Genomic DNA, 17,076 nt, shown 5'->3' on the forward strand with positions numbered 1-17,076 from the left:
AGAGGATTTTGCACGCCCTTGTCTTAGTTCTGGCAGCGTGCAAGTCCTCAATGGTGGGTAGGGGGGTACCGACAATCCTTTCAGCAGTTTTGATTGTCCGTCGCAGTCGGAGTTTGTCCTTTTTTGTAGCAGCACCAAACCAGACTGTGATGGAAGAACACAGGACCGATTCGATGACCGCTGTGTAGAACTGTCTCAGCGGCTCCGGTGGCAGGCCGTGCTTTCTCAGAAGCCGCAGGAAGTACATCCTCCGCTGGGCCTTTTTGAGGACGGAGTTGATGTTGTTCGCCCACTTCAGGTCCTGAGAGATTGTAATTCCCAGGAACTTGAAGGTCTCGACGGTTGACACAAGGCAGCTGGACAACGTGAGGGGCAGCTGTGGCGAAGGAGCGGAGAGTTGGCTGGCCGTTAACTGGCTAACCGTTAGCCAGTCGCGTGTTCAGTGACTCTGCGTCAGTTGTGACCGTGCGGCTCGTCTATGAATGTGCTTCTTTGTTTTGTTAGTGTTAGTTCAATGAAGCAGACACACTCTTATCTTTTTTTTTTTTACATGTGAAATAATGCCAAACTTTGGACATTCTGTCTTCTACGCACTCTTTCCTCCCGTCTCGTGCTTATTGCTACATGAGTCTGCGGTAACGTTAGTCCGTGTGGAAAAATGATTACGGCGCAATCAGCAAATAATATGAGTTATGTACGATGTAAAAATGCGCGAGACTCCAAAAAGTGAACCGCGACACGGTGAGGGATGACTGTATATGATAACTGTCACTTTGAGAAATAGAAACTAATCCATAGCGGAGTTGACTTTGGACTTTTTTCAAACCTCATCAGGCATCCAGCTACGCAAGGTGGAGGAGCAGCGAGAGCAGGAGGCCAAACACGAGCACGTGGGTAACGACGTGGCCACCATTCTGTCCCGCCGCATCGCCGTCGAGTACTCGGATTCGGAGGACGAGTCCGAGTTCGACGAAGGCGACTGGATGGAGTGACGGAAGGAATAGAAAGCAGCCAGCAGACACTTCTTTGTCGTCCCGCTCACTTTTCTTTCCTTTTGTCTTGTCGTCGTTTCGGAAGGAGAGCCTCCAATCTTCTTCGTGTCCCTCGTTGTCGTCTTTCTAGTGGTCCAAGATGTCGTTCTGTTCTGTTTCTGCACTACCACACACAATTGTGTGATGCATTTTTTTTTTTTTTTTTTTTTTTTTTAAGAACCACATGCTTTTTGTCTCTTTCCTGACATTTTTAAAACAGGGGCGGGCAACCTATCGTAGGGCCGTGGACCGTTTAAGCTGGGTTAGGCTGGAGCATTTTATCCAGCTTTTGATGCAATTCTCAAAACAACAAAAAAAGGCCGACTGCCGATGCGTGTTAGACTTCGTCACTGAGACGCAATGTTGGCAGATGATAATATTTTCTAACTCTCTGGAAGGGGTCTACTGAGCAGCGTGCTTATTTTATTTTTTTGAAGTTCATCTTGACAGCCATCATGGACCAGGGCTTTGCGTTGCATGGCCCCTTTAGAGCGCCTCGTTGTCAGGGCGTGGACAACTGATTGACAATTGAGTCCACTGGACACGCCCACAGTGTTGGAGAGCGTCGAGAATGGCTCGATTTATTTCATGATTCTCAATTTTAAATTTTTTTTTTTAAACTATTCAAATTTGGCAGGGTTGTCAACAACACTTTTTTCTGTGGTGTGTCAAATTTAGAATACATATTTCTTTCCACTTTACAGGGATTTGCCAGAAATGACGGACTTCCTGTTCAGTTTGGGGTTTGGGTCCTTGAGACTTTTTTTGTGCATCCTGTTGTGATGGACATGTCCACCCAATTTTGTGTTGATCGGTGAAACTGGCATCGGGCAGATTTTTTTTTTCTTTCCAGGAGTGAGAAGTTCAGACATTTTCCACCAGAAAACAGGCAATTCATTCCTCAGCAGAATAAATATGTGACGATTCCAATAAGACCAAACAAATTATTTTCAAGATGACACCTCAGAGGAACGTTGAGAAAAAAGGTCCAAAAAGATTTCAAAATGTTCCCCACCCCTGGTTTAATATAAAAAAAGAAACTCGAAGAGCAACACATGAAGGCATGTTGCATTTCGCACATTTTCTTTGGTCTATCTGCAGGGTTTGTCTTCGCCTGGGAACAATTTGTGTGTTGTTGTGGTGTGCATTCACCCACTGACCTTTAACTTCTGGTACCCCAAAGAAGGAGCGGGGGGTTCCCGAGTCCATCTTTTATCTCAACAAGTATGGAGGCTTGTCATGACTGGATGTCCCTGTTCATATCAAGTGTGCAGAGTTTATGAGTGCAGCCGCACCAGTTACAACACCAATGAAGGCAGCTTACACACACAGATCCCCCTTTACTGTGTAACGAGGCCTTCCCTCGTTTGCTTCTGCAGCAGCAATCTGCAGAAGACATTTTGTGTCACTCAAAAGACAGAAAAAAGAAAACGTCAGCCATGGTTCCTGTCCGTCCGTTAGTTCTTTCTTTCTTCGACTTGCCTTATTGTCCAAACGTGTTGTTGAGTTGATGAATGTATTGTGCCGTTACTACTTACTTGCCTGCGCTTGTATGGATTTGCTATTTCTGTGTTTGGGGGAGGAAGGGAAAGAAGGAGGGAAAGCCTGGTTTGGAAGAGACAGAAAAAAAAAAAGACAAGATCAATATCGTGTAACTTATGTAACTGTTAGTTTGCTTGAATTAATAAAACTCTGTTACATCAGAATATCTGCTTGACATGTTGCTTTTCACAAAAAGCTCCTTTTCTCCACTTTTTGGTCAGAAACCGCTGTTTTGAGTGAAACTAACCTACAGGTATGTTCTACTGCTGATTCCTAAAGAACGGGAAGAGGTCGAAACAAACTTTTTAAGTTAAGTAAAAAATAAGTTCATCATTTTGGAGTATAACTTGGAAACACAAAGGGTGTGTCCTCACCCCAAACTTTGCAATGGAGGCGAGTTTCTTCACAAGAAAAATGGTTCACTTTGCAGCGTAAAATCTGTTCTTCGTCTTGTATGATTACTTGACTTACAGTCGACTTCCCTTCACGGTACTGAGGTGCATGGATATCATCACACTTCTTATGAGATTGACTGATGTCACGCATGTCCCCCATGCTCTTGATGAATTTGGTAGAAGAGCTTATTAAAAATAAAAAGAAAATGTTTTTGTTTGTTTGTGAGAGCAGATTAAAAACAATGTCATTACCAAAGCCAGCGAGTGCTTCTCTTCATGCTGGGAAGCCGTCCAACAGGAGTGGGCGAGGGGGGGGGGGGGTGGTTTGCTGCTGGCATCTTCTGGAATATTCCACCTGCCTGCTCTTAAGAGTCATTCAAAAAGAAGCTGCAAGTAAAAAAAGAAAGAAAGCTGCTCTGCTGCCGATAGTCAAAGTCGTCTTCTTGGCTATTATCTACACAGCAGCACGCGGCTCACTGCGACATTTGAAGTCGTTTTGAAAAGTCTCTTTAATGACAACCACGAGGCACACGACGCTTGTAACTTTTAATTCCAAGTGACCCGATTTTCAACTAACACTCCATCTGCTTAAAATAAAGAAAGAAAGACAATACCAACACTATACTGTATTAAGATACAAAGAAAACAAACGTGCGTTTGAAAGAACAATCATGCGCTCCGAGCAATAAACAAGGCGGTGCAATAAAACTAGTTTGTTTAAAGTAGCATAGAATTTCATAGCTATACAACATTAACATTACTATCATTTATATGGCTTAATTTAGCTGCTATAATATGTATTATAATAATGCATTGTATATTACATATCGATAGTAACAATGTTATAAGCATTTAAGAAACATTTGAACACAAACGGTGGAGCAGCACATATAGACAATAGAAACAGACTCACAGGCATATATTCTTTATCCTCTGCGAAAAATGACTAATATTACTGCTGTTTACTGAGTCACTTACAGTAGTTGTGAGAGTCTTTTTTGTTTGTGTCTAATGACAATTCTGCCAGGCGGCACGGTAGACGACTGGTTAGAGCGTCTGCATCACAGTTCTGAGGACCGGGGTTCAATCCCCGGCCCCGCCTGTCTGGCGTTTACACTTTTCTCCGGGCACTCCGGTTTCCTCCCGCATCCCGAAAACACGCGTGCGAGGTTGATCGACGACTCTAGATTGCCCGTAGGTGTGAATGGTGAATGTGTACGGATGGTTGTTTGTTTGTATGTACTCTGCGATTGGCTGGCGACCAGTTCAGGGTGTACCCCGCCTCCTGCCCGATGATAGCTGGGATAGGCTGCAGCACGCCCGCGACCTTTGTGAGGAGAGGCGGCTCAGAAAATGGATGGATGGATGGACAATTCTGCCCCCGGTGGCTAAGTCACACATACCAGAAGGAATAGCAATGAATTCATCATGACAACTGGATTCTTTACACTCTGTTGTTATTAACGATATGTTTTGTAAAGTAAATATTATGGAGTCCTATTTTCCTTACTTAAAACATTTTTAAACATTTCGGGGTTATGTGGGATGGCTGCACTTTTTTTTTTTTTTTTAAAGATCAGTTTTATCAACTCTGAATTCGGAGTGTTACCAAAAATTGGAACAAAGTAAAATAATAAAATACACAAACAACAACCTCTCCGGCAGAGATAATAATCAAATGAACGACTACATTTTGTTTTGCATCTTTAATAATATGCTTGACAATGTAATTGCCGGTTACTACAAAACAAGCAATTGCACACTAGATACAATGTCATGTTTCGAGCTCTGAATTCGCGACTAATCAACCAACGCCTTTGGCTTGAACAACACCATACATTCACATCTACGAGACGCACCCACGGTGGCTAGATCTCGTTGGACGATATAATTCCTTTCGTCATTCTTCACTTAACTTTGAGTGTGTTGCTCTTCTTCCTTGCGGGATCTCTCTGGACTTGGCGAGCCCGAGCGCCGAATCCCAGCGTCTGCAGGGACTCGGTGAGGAAGCGCCGCGTGGGGGACACGCACAACATCACCAGCAGCTTGGCGTCGCCCCCTGGCGGACAAATGTACCGTTGCTCAAACAAGTGGTGAGCGGTCACGGCCAGCAAGGGCTTCTCCGCTGGCCGGAACGCTACCAGAAAAAAACTGACCGACATTTACAACATAAATAAACATAAACATTTGTTGATTGAAATTTTCATTTCACACGCACTTCATTTTGTAGCATTTCTCTTGGCCGAACTGTTGGATTTTTTTTTTTTTTTTTTAGTCCAATCAGAGTTCAGCCTCTATATGTTGCCATGTGACTCTAATCTGCCCAGCGCTGTTCGAATCAGTAGTACCGGCCGATGTAACTTAAACTATATTAAGAATGGGACTGTTTCTTTTACCAATCACATTTCAAATTCTTCCTCGCAGGGCCAGAGCGCTGACCCTTGATGACATCAGCATTTTTTGTCATCTGATTGGTTGGTCAGCGCAAAACTTGTCAGCGCCAACTTCTGGTAGTAAAACACATCTGTAGCGATGTGCACATCGATGCGTTTGAGAATCAGCTCTGAAGAATAGGATGTATTTTATTAACCTTTGTTATGTTAGTCATGTTATTGTATAAATATTGATTCTAACGTGGCACAGTTGTGTGCTGTTTGTTATATTGCATAGTATTGCCGCTTTCTAAAATGTTACTAAGAAGCGGATTAAGTCAGGTACGTCCTCGCACCCGCCCACAAAAAAACCAAACACACAAAGACCGAGTGTGACTGGCGAGGGGAGGACTCACTCACCTACGGCGTCCTGCAGCAGGTGAGTGAGCTTGCTGTTCCTGTACGGGACGTGCGGCCTCTGCTCGGCCAGCGCGCTCAGGACGTCCGACAGAGCCGAAAGACTCCGGTTGATGCAGGACACCTCCCACAGCGCTCCGCCGGACACGCCGGTCATGTCTTTTACACACACACACACACACACACACACACGCGCAAGTGACCCAGTAAAAGTAGGGGACAAAATGTGAATTTCCTACAACACCACAAGAACCTCTGCCTATTTGCTCCTTTTTCTGTATAACCTAACTAACAAGTATTTGCTGAAAAACCCAACTATTCACACCGAACTGCACATTTTGGTGTGCCCAAAAAAAGGCGTCACGTTAGCGGAGGAGCGGCTCGTCGACGGACAGCGGCGTGACGGAGAAAGGCGGCTCGTTAACCTCTCAGGATGGAGGGAGCCGAAAAGTCAGGTGGGGCAAATATTGTCTTCTCCGTGATCTGTCCGCTAATATTTGTCACATTAATTTAGCCCCTTTTACAAAAATTGTGTCATTAAAATGTATCATTATTATTACTCATTAAATAATTGGTTAAGTGATTTATTATAACTTTTCAAGTAAAAAAATAAAGGAAAACAACAAATACATATTCAGTGAATAGCAAAAATCCTCAAATAATTGATGCTCCTTATAATTGCGATGAAAAAAAATCTTCAAAAATGTGTATAAGCGGGGAAATGGGGTAACAAAAATAAGAAATGCAAATAAGTGGGGGGATTGTACAAAAAAAAAATTCAAAGAGAAAATCTGCCTATAGGTGAATTGGCCAATAGCGAACCGCAGATTTACGGGGTCCACTCTACATTTTGGATTCGTACAATTTAATAATAGATTAAATGCTGAAGTTAAATTCATTAGAAACAATATAAACACATACAATTTAAACAAGAAAATGAATTCTTTTATCATTAAAACCCCGGGCTGGCCGCGAACGTAATGTAAAATAGAGAATTGTTAGTGATATATGCATTTAAACAATAAGAATATCAATGTACTACTGAGTCAAAAATATAACAACATAGTTATTAGGTTCAAATTAGTATTTTGATGGGTTGCGAAGCGGCGATATGCTTGTCCTTGCACTTATGATGCATCTTTTCCAAGTCAAATCAGCTTTACGCGATTCATTTTTTGAGGGGAAACGTGGAAAGATGAGTTTAAAATACATTCGATTTTTTATTTGGGGTTTCAACTCTATGCAGTTCTGAACATTTTTCTGACTCGCGACGTTTGGCCGCCCCTGCGAAGTTGACCGCACGGCGTTGACGCTCTGCTCACCGACGCACTCGCTGCCCGCCAGGTCCACCAGCTGCAGCTTGGTCCTGAACGGCGACGGCGAGGTGCCCGATCTCGGGGAGGGGCACGGGGACAGGGAGGGAGAGGAAGCGGGACTCGCGAAGTCGTCTTCCGGCGAGCTCCGGGCGGCGGGGTTTGCGCGGCGACACTTGGGACTCCACGACTCCTTTTGGGCGGCGTGCCGCACGCTCTTCTTGGCGCTGTGCGGCCGGCGGCCTTGAGGCAAGAACGACGGACGAATGACTTTTTGAAAATCTCAGCGGTCGGCCGGGTCGCGAGCGAGTCTCACCCAGGGCCTGCGCGTTGGGGCTCTTGGAGGAAACGGTGAGCGTGACGACGAGGTGGGAGCGCGAGGAGTCGGCGTGCACCAGAGTGGGGCAGTGAGCTCTGAGCCGCAGCACTCGCCTCATGATCTGCGTCACCTCGCAGGCGTCGCGCACGGGCCTGAGAGCGACACAAAGGCAACGTGATCCGTCAGAGAGCTGGTTAGTAGTACGTAGGTGGGACGGAAGGGAGACTGGGAGATACAAGGTCGGTCGGTCGGTAGGTAGGCTACTAGTTCGCGAAACTGTAATCATTCCGTCGCTATCTTGTCTTGCTGCTGGCTCGATAAATAGAGGGTTGGTTGTTACATACAGAACCTGTCAAGTCAATTCCGAGATGTGTTTCTCAATACATTATGCGGGCTAAAAGATGTGTAAAGAAGACTGAGAACAACTGTACATAGTAGTGAATTGTAGAGCTATAGCGGTACGCTGTTTTTCACCATTTCCGTTTTCCGGATGTTGGGGGATGTGGCTAACACGGCGCCACCTGACGCACGTTGGAGTCGACCTTCGTTTGCGTCAGCGGTTATCTGGTGCAATTAGCTAGCTAGTTACAGTATGCCCGCTCCTTGAAAACCCATCTTCCCTTCAGACACTTGGCCATTTTAGAGCGCCTCGTTGTCAGTCATAAATGCGCACACGTCATGTTAAGATAGTTAAGACTAGCAAGGTCGTACTACAGGTATTCGATTGACATTTGGCAGCTGAGCGGGGTGTGGTTTCAGCACAATCAGCGGACACGCCCTTAACCTTCAAGAGCGGAAGGTACTGTAGTGATGAGTAGTGATTTCTTTCCTCATTCTTCACTGTGGTGTGTCTAATTTTCAAGACATTTATTTCTGAAGTGTCATCTGAAGATACGGTTAGTCGAGGTTTGCTCTTACTCCTGCGTGAGGGCGGAAACCTGACAGGAACCGGCGGACGCAGCCAGGTTTTCCCGGCGCTGGCCGACATCTCTGGCCAGCAGGTCCAAGGCGTCGTTGTTGTACACCTCCATCGCCGACATCTCCACCGTGCGGCTCGCCGCGGGCTTTTCGGCGATCAGCCTGGATCACGAAGTCATTGCTGCTTTTCAGCTCACGAGGGCCAACAGCAGCTGCGACGCATTTGAAATGGCCGTTTTACCGAAAGATCTCCGCCGCCGCCTTCACGATGATGCCTTGCTGCGGCCCCGAGGGTTCAGTTGACTCGGGGGATCCCATCATGGTGTGAGTCTTTCCGCTTCCCGTCTGCCCGTACGCCATGATGCAAACGTTGTAGCTGCGGCAAACGGGGTTTTCTGTGCATCTTTATATCATTTCATGACGGTATCTATGTACGCTATGTGGTCACTTTTGTTCGACACCGACCCGTCTAGCAAAGAGGTAAGGAGAGGCTTGACTTCCTCAAACACAGCTTCCTGGGAGTCCTCTGGTCCATGAACCCTGGACGAAATGTGCATGATATATTTTAGTGACGACAAAAACGCGTACAACTCGTCTTTCTTCTGAGGGATTCATTGCGTACCTCTCAAATTCAAACATCTTGTTTTGTGCTGGCACTCCTGCCTTCATGCAGTTTACTCTCACAGTGTCCTTCAACAAATGAAATAAGTGAAGACATGGAAGACGGTACACAAGTATTTCAGAAACTTACATCACTGACGGCGTGGATCACTCGCTCGGATGGTGCAGGCCTTGTAAATGGACATTACCGCGGTTAATGCGCATATTTAAAGTGACTTTTTGGACTTTGGTAAAAGACGCACCCCGAGCCAGTGGTGGAAAACTGGACGTGGTCGAAGTGTAGAAGAGGACGCACCCTGCAGTGCACCCGGATGTTCCCTCGTAACTCCTGCAACAAATGAAACAAACGTTTCGATGTTTTTCAAATATAAAAGCCACTGCGCCACTGTCTTTCCCCCCCCCCCCCCTTTACGACAAGAACGTCACAACGAGCAGTTGTTTGCCAGAGAGTGAACAACTCTTCAATTCACCCAAATGTGTTTAAAGCACGCAGGAGGGGTCAAACGTTTTAAAAAAAGAAACGCTATTGTCTCGCCGTATCGCCGACTTCCACCTAATGTGCGGAACGTCGCAGACGCCGGAAGCGGAGGTCCGCTGGCGTTTCTTCCGGCGCCGGCCCGAAGTTCGGGGACGCAACAGACTCACCGCCAGCGTGTTGTGAAGCTCTTTGCGCCTCTGCCTCTCCGCTCCGCACTTGTCCCTCTCCTCCTGCAGGGAGCGCTCGAGAGCCGTCAAGCGGGCCTGGAGACCTGAGTGGGGATTAGACATTCTCACACAAGGCTCAGGGGCCATCTCCCGTTCACTCTTATTCTTATCATGTACAACAGACAACAGAAAATAAGTCATTTGTTGTCAAAAGTGTGATGGGATGCATGTAAGACTTTGCAGTGACATTGTTAGTTGATGAAGGGGATACAGAAATGTTGCCTCGCTGTGTTTTACATGAGAAGTTCCACAGCAGGTCAATGAAGCACTTCTGAAGCATCAGGAGCCAGCAAAATAAGGTGAGCTAAACCAACTCGCTTTGTTGCGTGTTCACGTATTCCTCGACTTACTTTCAGCAGTGTCTTCGGAGCATCCTTTCAGAGACGAGCATCTTCGTCGCTCCACATTCTCCTGCAGCTGCTTGCTCTTTTCCTCCAGCTCAGTGGCAAAACTCACGTAGACGGCAAAAAGCTCACTTAGACCCTTCTTTAGGGCCTAAAACCAACACAAAAGAAGTAGAACAGCAAGGAAATCTCTTATGTGTGTTATTGAGCCCTTACCTGGACCTCAGTAATGAGTTGGGCGATGGCTGAGCGGGTGATTTTCTTTTCGCCCTGTCGAGGATTCGAGGCCTCGGTGTCTTTCTGGTCTTGCTCTTGTTGCAGTTTCGCCAGATTCTAAAAGGGGAAAATGACACGCTCGTTCAACTAATGAATTCATTTCATGAATTCATTCATTATTATTTTTTTTATTTCAAATCTGACTGCAGTATGATTGCACGGTTTAAATTTTGTGTGTTTGTATGACTACGAGACCTCAACATAGGCCCTACTCTAAAAAAAAAATAATAATAATTATATATATATATATATATATATATATACATACATTAATATACACAACTGAATAATATTTTTTTTAATATTACATATGACTTTTCCCTCATTTAATTGTATAATAAATGCAAGACAATGATTCTTTAATCCAGGGACTGGGGTCTTTATTCCGTGTAGTAGATGATAATATATTCTGTATAATAGATGAGGAGCTATGTATATCAACAAATAAGTTGTGTAACATACAGTGTCAAATGTGTCATGATACATGAATCTCCACTAAAAGAGATCCACTTACCTCAGCGAGCCTTATATGAAGAATGGCATTCTCTGTCTCCAATTCCAATATTCGCTCCTCTTTCCCCTAAAAACACAATGACGGTTATCAAGCTATGGTAATTATTACACAATGGAAAAACACGGGCCACGAAACTCAAAAGTATTCCCCCACCATGGAGTTGACTTACTCTCAGTTTGTGTTCCAGCAGGTGCACCTGATGCGCAAACATTTGGTCACGGTTGACAAAAAGAGGCATGTTTTTGCCATGTGAAAGGCAAAAGAAGAAGTTTACTGAGAGAGCCCTTATCGTGACTGTTAGCAGACGCTTAAGACTTCTCTCGTTTTATAATCCGATTAGAAACTTCGCAGAACCATTGGTAACTGCTCACCTGTCTCGAAAGCCTGCCTATAAATACTATTATTCGACGTTTTAACAAAACTCGCTTCAACAAGCACAATTAATGGCATTTGTACGCTGGAACTAGCATGAAAATACACCACAATAGTTTGGCGTGATTTGGGAAATATTGAGGCAGCGCGAGACAAGCCATCTCCAGTAGGTGTCGCTAATGTGCTGTATTGATAGTTTGCCAACCGCTAATAAACACCAAAGAAGAAAGAAACGGAAGACGTTCGACACAAGATGGCAGCAGAGTGCAAGTATTACAAAAATAATCGGCACAAAAAAAATGACATTTTTTTAATGAAGATGTTTTAATTAAGATGTTTTTTTTTTCTTGTTTATGGTATATAGTAGGTATGCACGAAAACAAGCTACGTATTTTCGCATGTGTTTACAGCAACTCTGTTACTGAAATATGCATGGGAGTTAACATTTCTAATCATCACAATACGTGATAAATTGTTTTTAGTGCGTTTCCCAAATATATTATTGTGTGTGAGAGACAGAGAGAAAGAGAGAGAGAGACAGACAGAGATTAACATTGTAGCTTGTTGCTTTCTGAAGTTCTGTCCATATGTTTGCTGTTAGTTTACAGGCAGGTCTGACACATTCAATATGGCGGACGCGGTGACGTATGCGGCAAGCGACCAAGACGCCGATGGCGGGATCGAGTTATGACAATAGAAAGACCAACGAAGAAGAAATCTTTTCCGCATTCGTCACGCTTAGTTCAACTTTCGATGAATGTTCACCACACGCGTGTTTTTATGTTTAAAAATGGCGAGAGTGAAGGACAAACGACGGCACAACACCAGCGTGGCCAGTGAGGTAACATCACAGTCGCAGTCCTGTAGAATTGCCATTTAATGGACAAACGAAACAAGCTTTCTTTCACTCTGATCCGAATAAATGCAGATTGACCGCTTGGAGGAGCGGCGGACTCGTTGCCATGACAACCTGGAAAAGGCCCTCTTCAAGAGCAGGAAGGGGATGTTGTCCGAGGAGGAGAGGTGACAAGAAAAAGATAATCATGTCAAATATTGTAACATTACGGTGGCCTTTGGTTGACAGTTCCCTGCCACTGTTTGTTCCGCTTGGTCCCTGTTGTAACTGAAGCCCCCTTAAATGTTCCCCAATTTCCAACGAAGGCCGATCCGCAGGACGTTTCACCCGAGCCTACGAAAATTGAGAGCACCCCGACGCAAAAGAGTCAGTAGAAGCCATATCCGAAACACAACAGGAAGTCAACTTATTGTGGTTGTTTTATTATTATTATTTTTATTTTTAATGTAGTTTGGGACCGTTTGAGCACATTTTCAGGGGTCAGTCATACTTTTGCAAACTTGTCCTACAGGTTTCACATGATTGACTTCAAACTTGGCCTGTACCGTCTCAGCACCTGCGACGTCGACGGGGTCGCGAGGGCCCGTTCACAGCTGCTCGCAGCTCTAGTTCTTCTTCTTCTTATTATTATTTTCAAAGAATAAATAGCTGAACTACAATTAGCCGGTTGTCACCAGAAATACCCGGTTGTAAACGGTCATGACCTATCCCTCCGCAGTGAGACAAAATTGTCAGAACTCTCGTCTGTTAGCGTATACCTTTAATATTTATTTCTTCTTTAGATTGTTTTTTTTTTTTTTTGAAAGTGTATTTTTGTCACCTTTCCCAGGCAACAACTGGAAAACGAAATGACAGTCATGAACGAAAGGGTGCGCAATTTGGGTATGTACCACAAGTGTCTTGATTGTTTGGCCCAGGAATGTTTTTTTTTTTTTTGTGTGTGTGTGTGAGTATTTTTCATGACTGGACCAGTTTTACGCTGTATAAAATGGTGTTGTCTTGTTTTATCGGTCTTGAATTTTGTCCACAATTGGTTTTGTTCCGTACAAGTGATGGGCTATAGGGTTGTACTGTCCATCCGTTGTAACGACTTGCGTCGTGTATCGCATGCGCTGCGGCGGCGCCAGACAAGGAGTTGCAGCTGCTGCGAGCGCAGAACAGGAGGAACGCGTTGCTGTCGGCCGCCGTGCTGGCCGCCTGCGCCGTCTTCTACTACATCTTCATCTACGATGGCCACGAACAAATCATGACGACAAAATCGTGACGCTTCAACACTTGTAGATCTCAGGGACATCCTGCATCAAGATTACTGACCAAACAAACTACCAAGTGCCTCCCGCCTGCCTGCTTGTTATGGAAGCAGCGTCTGAGCATTTTATCCGACACTTTTTACGTCACGTCTTCATCATATCACACGAGCTTACTGTCAAATGAGAGCAGCCTTTCCAATTCTTTCTACAAACGTGCAATAATTGACTTCTCTGCATGTCACAGTATGATTTAACGGACAATAAAGTGACTTGAACAATGCACACATTCATTCTGTGCCAATCGTATTTATTATTGATTAATATGATGAGAATTACTATTGCAACCGCAGCTGATATTTAACAAATGCTGTCTTTAAAGATGACGCCGGCTTCACTCATAAATGGTCTGCTTTTGTCAATCTGGAATTTGAGATGATTATTGTTTTCCTCTAGTTTATTTTAAGTTAGTGCATTATTTGGGGGAAAGAAAATGACTGTATTTTGTTTCCCATTAAAGGTATTTTTCTGTAAAGCAGGCTTCATTATGTGACTCACTGCTTCCAAAGACAGCTGAAATCATCAACGCTTGGAAGATAAAAACGCTTACTGGCTAGCATCACGACATAAGTGCCGCAGCAGACAGATCATATTTTTGGCTTATTTGTCGGACATGCTAGTTTGGGAAAAACACTTAATTGTAATTGTTTTGAGCTCTTCTAATGCAGGTATTCCATTTTAACTGGTCAAACATTCTATATAGTATGGAATGGTACAAAAATGTAATCCATCCATTTTCTGTACCACTTATCCTCACTTAATTGTACAAAAATTCCATAGTTCAGTAAAATAAAGAAATACAAAAATGTTGTGGTTTAGTAGAGAATAGTACAACATATATTTAGTAGGGAATTGTACAGGAATTGATTACTGCAGTAGGAAATTGCACAAGTTTCTGTATTTTAGAAGAAAAGTCTGCAATGTTTCCAGATGGGGAATCGCGAAAATCCGCACATAATTGACACTCATTACAATTGCATTGGGGGGGGGGGGACACCAAAATTCTCCAATAAGCAGGGATAAACCACCAATAAGCATTTTCGGAGTTGGTGCTGAGAAAGGGGGATTTAAAAAAAAAAAAAACTATTATTAGAGTAGAATTATTAGAATCTACACAATTTGTACAAGTTGAATTGTACAAATTGTGTAGATTAGTTAAAAAAAACAACATTATATATATATATATATATATATATATATATATATATATATATATGTAGTCGTTATGAGGAAATTGTACAAACATTTTTTTGTTTTTTTTGTATTTTAGTGTAAAATATTATCCAAAACATAGTTGCGAATTGTATAAACAAATAAAAATTTAAAAAAAGTAATTTTGTAGTGAATTGTACAAAAATGTGTTTCGTAGGGTATTGTACAAACTCTTGTATTTCAGAAAGAAAGCCTGCAATGTGTGTTTGTGTTTTTAGTGTCGGAAATTTCACCCCAAAGAAATTAATAGATGATCAGATTAATTAATCTAATAATATATTCATGATGAGTTATTGGTACAAAAATTGTGGAGTAAAAAAACAAAAGCTATAAAAATGTAGTTTAGGAAGGAATTGTAGCCTCCCAAAAATATTTTAGAAGGGAAATCTACAATGTTTTTTGGGTATTTTAGTATAGGAAATAAAATAAAAAAAGACCAGGTTAGTCGCAAATTGTACAAACTTTTTAGTGGGAAATGATTAATTATTAGAATTTTTCAATTGTTTATTTGGAAATTCCTTTTCGAAAATGCAGTGAGGACGGTTCGGAAATGCAGTTAGTTGCAAAGATTGACGAACTCGGGGAGGATGTGAACGATTGTCCGTGATGGAGACAAGTTTGCTCTGTGATCTCTGCTCCCTCATGACTCAAAACTCGCCGCGGTGTCACCAGCCTTCGCAACGGGTTTTTTCACTCTTTTCGGGATCTCACGTCTTGCCGCGCACACCGAAGGATCTAAACGCTCTCGGTTTTCTCGATATTGTTGTTGCAAATTGTACAAAAAAATTGTAGTACGCTGTACAAACGTACAAAAACAAAAATATACGGCACGGCGTAGTTGAGAATTGTGCACAAAATACATTTCATTTAGTTTCAAATTGTAAACAGATTTAGTCGTTTGGTAGGACATTGTTAAAAAAAAGATATTTTTAGTAGTAAAGTCTTCCAAACATTTAGAAATTTAGTAGGGCATTGTACAAACATTTGATAGTTTAGTAGGAAATCATACAAGATGGTATAGCTGAAGATTGGACATAAATGTAGTACTTTAGTAGGACATTATACAAACATATTGTAGGAAGCTGTGCAAAAACTGAATAGTTAGTAGGACATTCTACAAACAATGAGTACTGTAGTTTTGTAGGAAATAGTCCCAAAATTGTAGTGGTTTGTTATTATGCCACTGAAGTGGTCGAGAATGTCGAGCACGTCCGCAATGATTTATTCTTGATTCTGGTGTTTTCGGTCTGCCTCGTGAATCACTGCTTGCACACACGCGCGCGCAGACGCAGACACACGCGCACACACACAAACCTCTTGTGGCCACTGTAAACAAAACCATTACACAACAGCACCTCAGTGGGATTTAAAAGATGATTATGTTTAATTAATCCATTTAGACGCCGGCAGTTGTGAGGGACACAAACGCACATCTTACAAATTAAAGCATTAGCATTTTGGTATCTTTAAAAAAAACAAAAAACCTTGCACAAAGCCTTTAGTGTGCATTATTAATATGTGGAAGTGCTAGCTAGCATTGCTGCTAAGTAGCCTGCAAACGAATGTTTTGTGTTAATGCTTCTTAGCTGCGTTATTTTGGGGGCAAATTATTACTATGGGAATAATGAAGGCTCAATAAGTAGATCAAATTCTAAAATGCTAACCGGTGGCATGCTAGCATGTACCACTTGATTTAAGAAAACACTGTGACAGGCCCATTTGAATAAAAATAAAAATACAGTTATGTTAGGCTTAATAAGCAAATAAAATGTTAACATAGTACCAGGTGATATGCTCAGATTGTTATACTTAATAAATATACATGTTTCACGTTCCTATTTTTAACTGTATAAAGGTAGACTGGACCGAGGCTGAATAGCATTCCTAACATGCTAGCATTTGCTATGCTAACATCCAGAATGCTAGCAACTTCAGTTCAGAAAACACAGTGACAGGCCCATTGTAACTTCGATTTAAAATACATTTAATATGCAGTATTGAAGATAAGTAGATTCAATGCTAACATGCTAACATTTGGTAGTGGTAACATAATGTTAACGTCCAGCCAGTCTGAGACAAAACCAAGAGGTTCAAAATGCGGTCTGGAGGCCAAGACGGCTCTCGAGCGTTCCAACACGACTGACGTCCGGCAAGCTGGCACGCGGCGCAACCAAAAAGTGTACGCAGGACATGATTGACATGTTTCAGAAGCGAGTGGGACGCTAAGAACGCCAGGCGTCGATATGCTAATGTAAAACGAGGGGATCAACATTTCAAAGCCAGCAGGTCAAAGTGACTTTTGTGACTCACGCTGGTATTAATGACATTTAATCGGCCGTCGTACCGCGCCTCCTCGATTGGTGATCAACCGAGGTGCAGCCGCGGCATGCGCTCATGCTCGTTTTGGGTCAGGCTGACCCGCTCGTGGAGGTATTGGCGATTGGGAGGAAAAGAGGTGAAAAGAAACAGGGTTCGTGGCCGGACTGGAAGGAAGAATCGCTTGAAAATCGGGCGCTGGCTGCTCGAAAGCCGGAAAATGATTCATTGCGTGTAGACATACAT

At 43.1% G+C, this 17,076-nt stretch overlaps 3 protein-coding genes across 14 annotated transcripts in view; 2 read left to right on the plus strand and 1 right to left on the minus strand.

Annotated features, from left to right (window-relative positions):
- Nucleotides 1–2,003, plus strand: part of wasf1 (WASP family member 1) — a 38,253-nt gene extending 36,250 nt beyond the window's left edge. For all 4 annotated transcript variants that reach the window (XM_061704009.1, XM_061704012.1, XM_061704011.1 and 1 more), the window contains one exon: nucleotides 835–2,003. In XM_061704009.1, coding sequence (XP_061559993.1) covers nucleotides 835–992 — 158 coding nt within the window. In that variant the 3' untranslated portion in view covers nucleotides 993–2,003. The remainder of the gene's footprint in view (nucleotides 1–834) is intronic.
- kif25 (kinesin family member 25) lies at nucleotides 194–11,265 on the minus strand. 9 transcript variants are annotated; one of them, XR_009770284.1, is made up of 17 exons: nucleotides 10,937–11,265; nucleotides 10,768–10,833; nucleotides 10,194–10,310; nucleotides 9,984–10,128; nucleotides 9,574–9,677; nucleotides 9,171–9,256; nucleotides 9,059–9,098; nucleotides 8,930–8,997; nucleotides 8,773–8,847; nucleotides 8,549–8,683; nucleotides 8,308–8,469; nucleotides 7,387–7,541; nucleotides 7,080–7,313; nucleotides 5,761–5,916; nucleotides 2,192–5,027; nucleotides 827–1,150; nucleotides 194–376 (listed from the first exon to the last, which is right to left on the minus strand). XR_009770284.1 is itself a non-coding variant. In XM_061704007.1 (15 exons), exons 1-15 carry the CDS (start codon nucleotides 11,003–11,005, stop codon nucleotides 4,876–4,878), a joined length of 1,764 nt encoding a protein of 587 aa, XP_061559991.1. In that variant the 5' UTR covers nucleotides 11,006–11,265; the 3' UTR covers nucleotides 1,187–4,875. The 9 variants fall into 9 exon arrangements, 1 of the variants encoding a protein (XP_061559991.1); XR_009770290.1 differs by lacking the exon at nucleotides 194–376 and having other exon boundaries at nucleotides 385–1,150; nucleotides 2,192–2,636; nucleotides 3,221–5,027; XR_009770286.1 differs by lacking the exon at nucleotides 194–376 and having other exon boundaries at nucleotides 385–1,150; nucleotides 2,192–3,153; nucleotides 3,221–5,027.
- Nucleotides 11,266–11,766: 501 nt separating this feature from the next.
- Nucleotides 11,767–13,710, plus strand: ccdc167 (coiled-coil domain containing 167). The gene is made up of 4 exons (XM_061704652.1): nucleotides 11,767–11,980; nucleotides 12,068–12,162; nucleotides 12,825–12,877; nucleotides 13,123–13,710. Exons 1-4 carry the CDS (start codon nucleotides 11,897–11,899, stop codon nucleotides 13,257–13,259), a joined length of 369 nt encoding a protein of 122 aa, XP_061560636.1. The 5' UTR covers nucleotides 11,767–11,896; the 3' UTR covers nucleotides 13,260–13,710.
- The last annotated feature ends 3,366 nt before the right edge of the window (nucleotides 13,711–17,076 follow it).

The sequence above is a fragment of the Phycodurus eques genome, chromosome 18 (genome assembly GCF_024500275.1).
Source record: "Phycodurus eques isolate BA_2022a chromosome 18, UOR_Pequ_1.1, whole genome shotgun sequence".
In the NCBI taxonomy this organism is placed as follows: domain Eukaryota; kingdom Metazoa; phylum Chordata; class Actinopteri; order Syngnathiformes; family Syngnathidae; genus Phycodurus; species Phycodurus eques.

Excerpts from the sequence above, each read along its gene's own strand:
- ccdc167 (XM_061704652.1), top strand. The coding sequence starts at position 11,897 with ATGTTCACCACACGCGTGTTTTTATGTTTAAAAATGGCGAGAGTGAAG. Across the intron at positions 12,163-12,824 it reads ATGTTGTCCGAGGAGGAGAG|GCAACAACTGGAAAACGAAA; the intron begins GTGACAAGAAAA and ends CACCTTTCCCAG. Across the intron at positions 12,878-13,122 it reads CGAAAGGGTGCGCAATTTGG|ACAAGGAGTTGCAGCTGCTG; the intron begins GTATGTACCACA and ends CGGCGGCGCCAG.
- kif25 (XM_061704007.1), bottom strand. The coding sequence starts at position 11,005 with ATGCCTCTTTTTGTCAACCGTGACCAAATGTTTGCGCATCAGGTGCAC. Across the intron at positions 10,834-10,936 it reads TGCTGGAACACAAACTGAGA|GGGAAAGAGGAGCGAATATT; the intron begins GTAAGTCAACTC and ends TTGTGTTTTTAG. Across the intron at positions 8,848-8,929 it reads AAGATGTTTGAATTTGAGAG|GGTTCATGGACCAGAGGACT; the intron begins GTACGCAATGAA and ends CATTTCGTCCAG.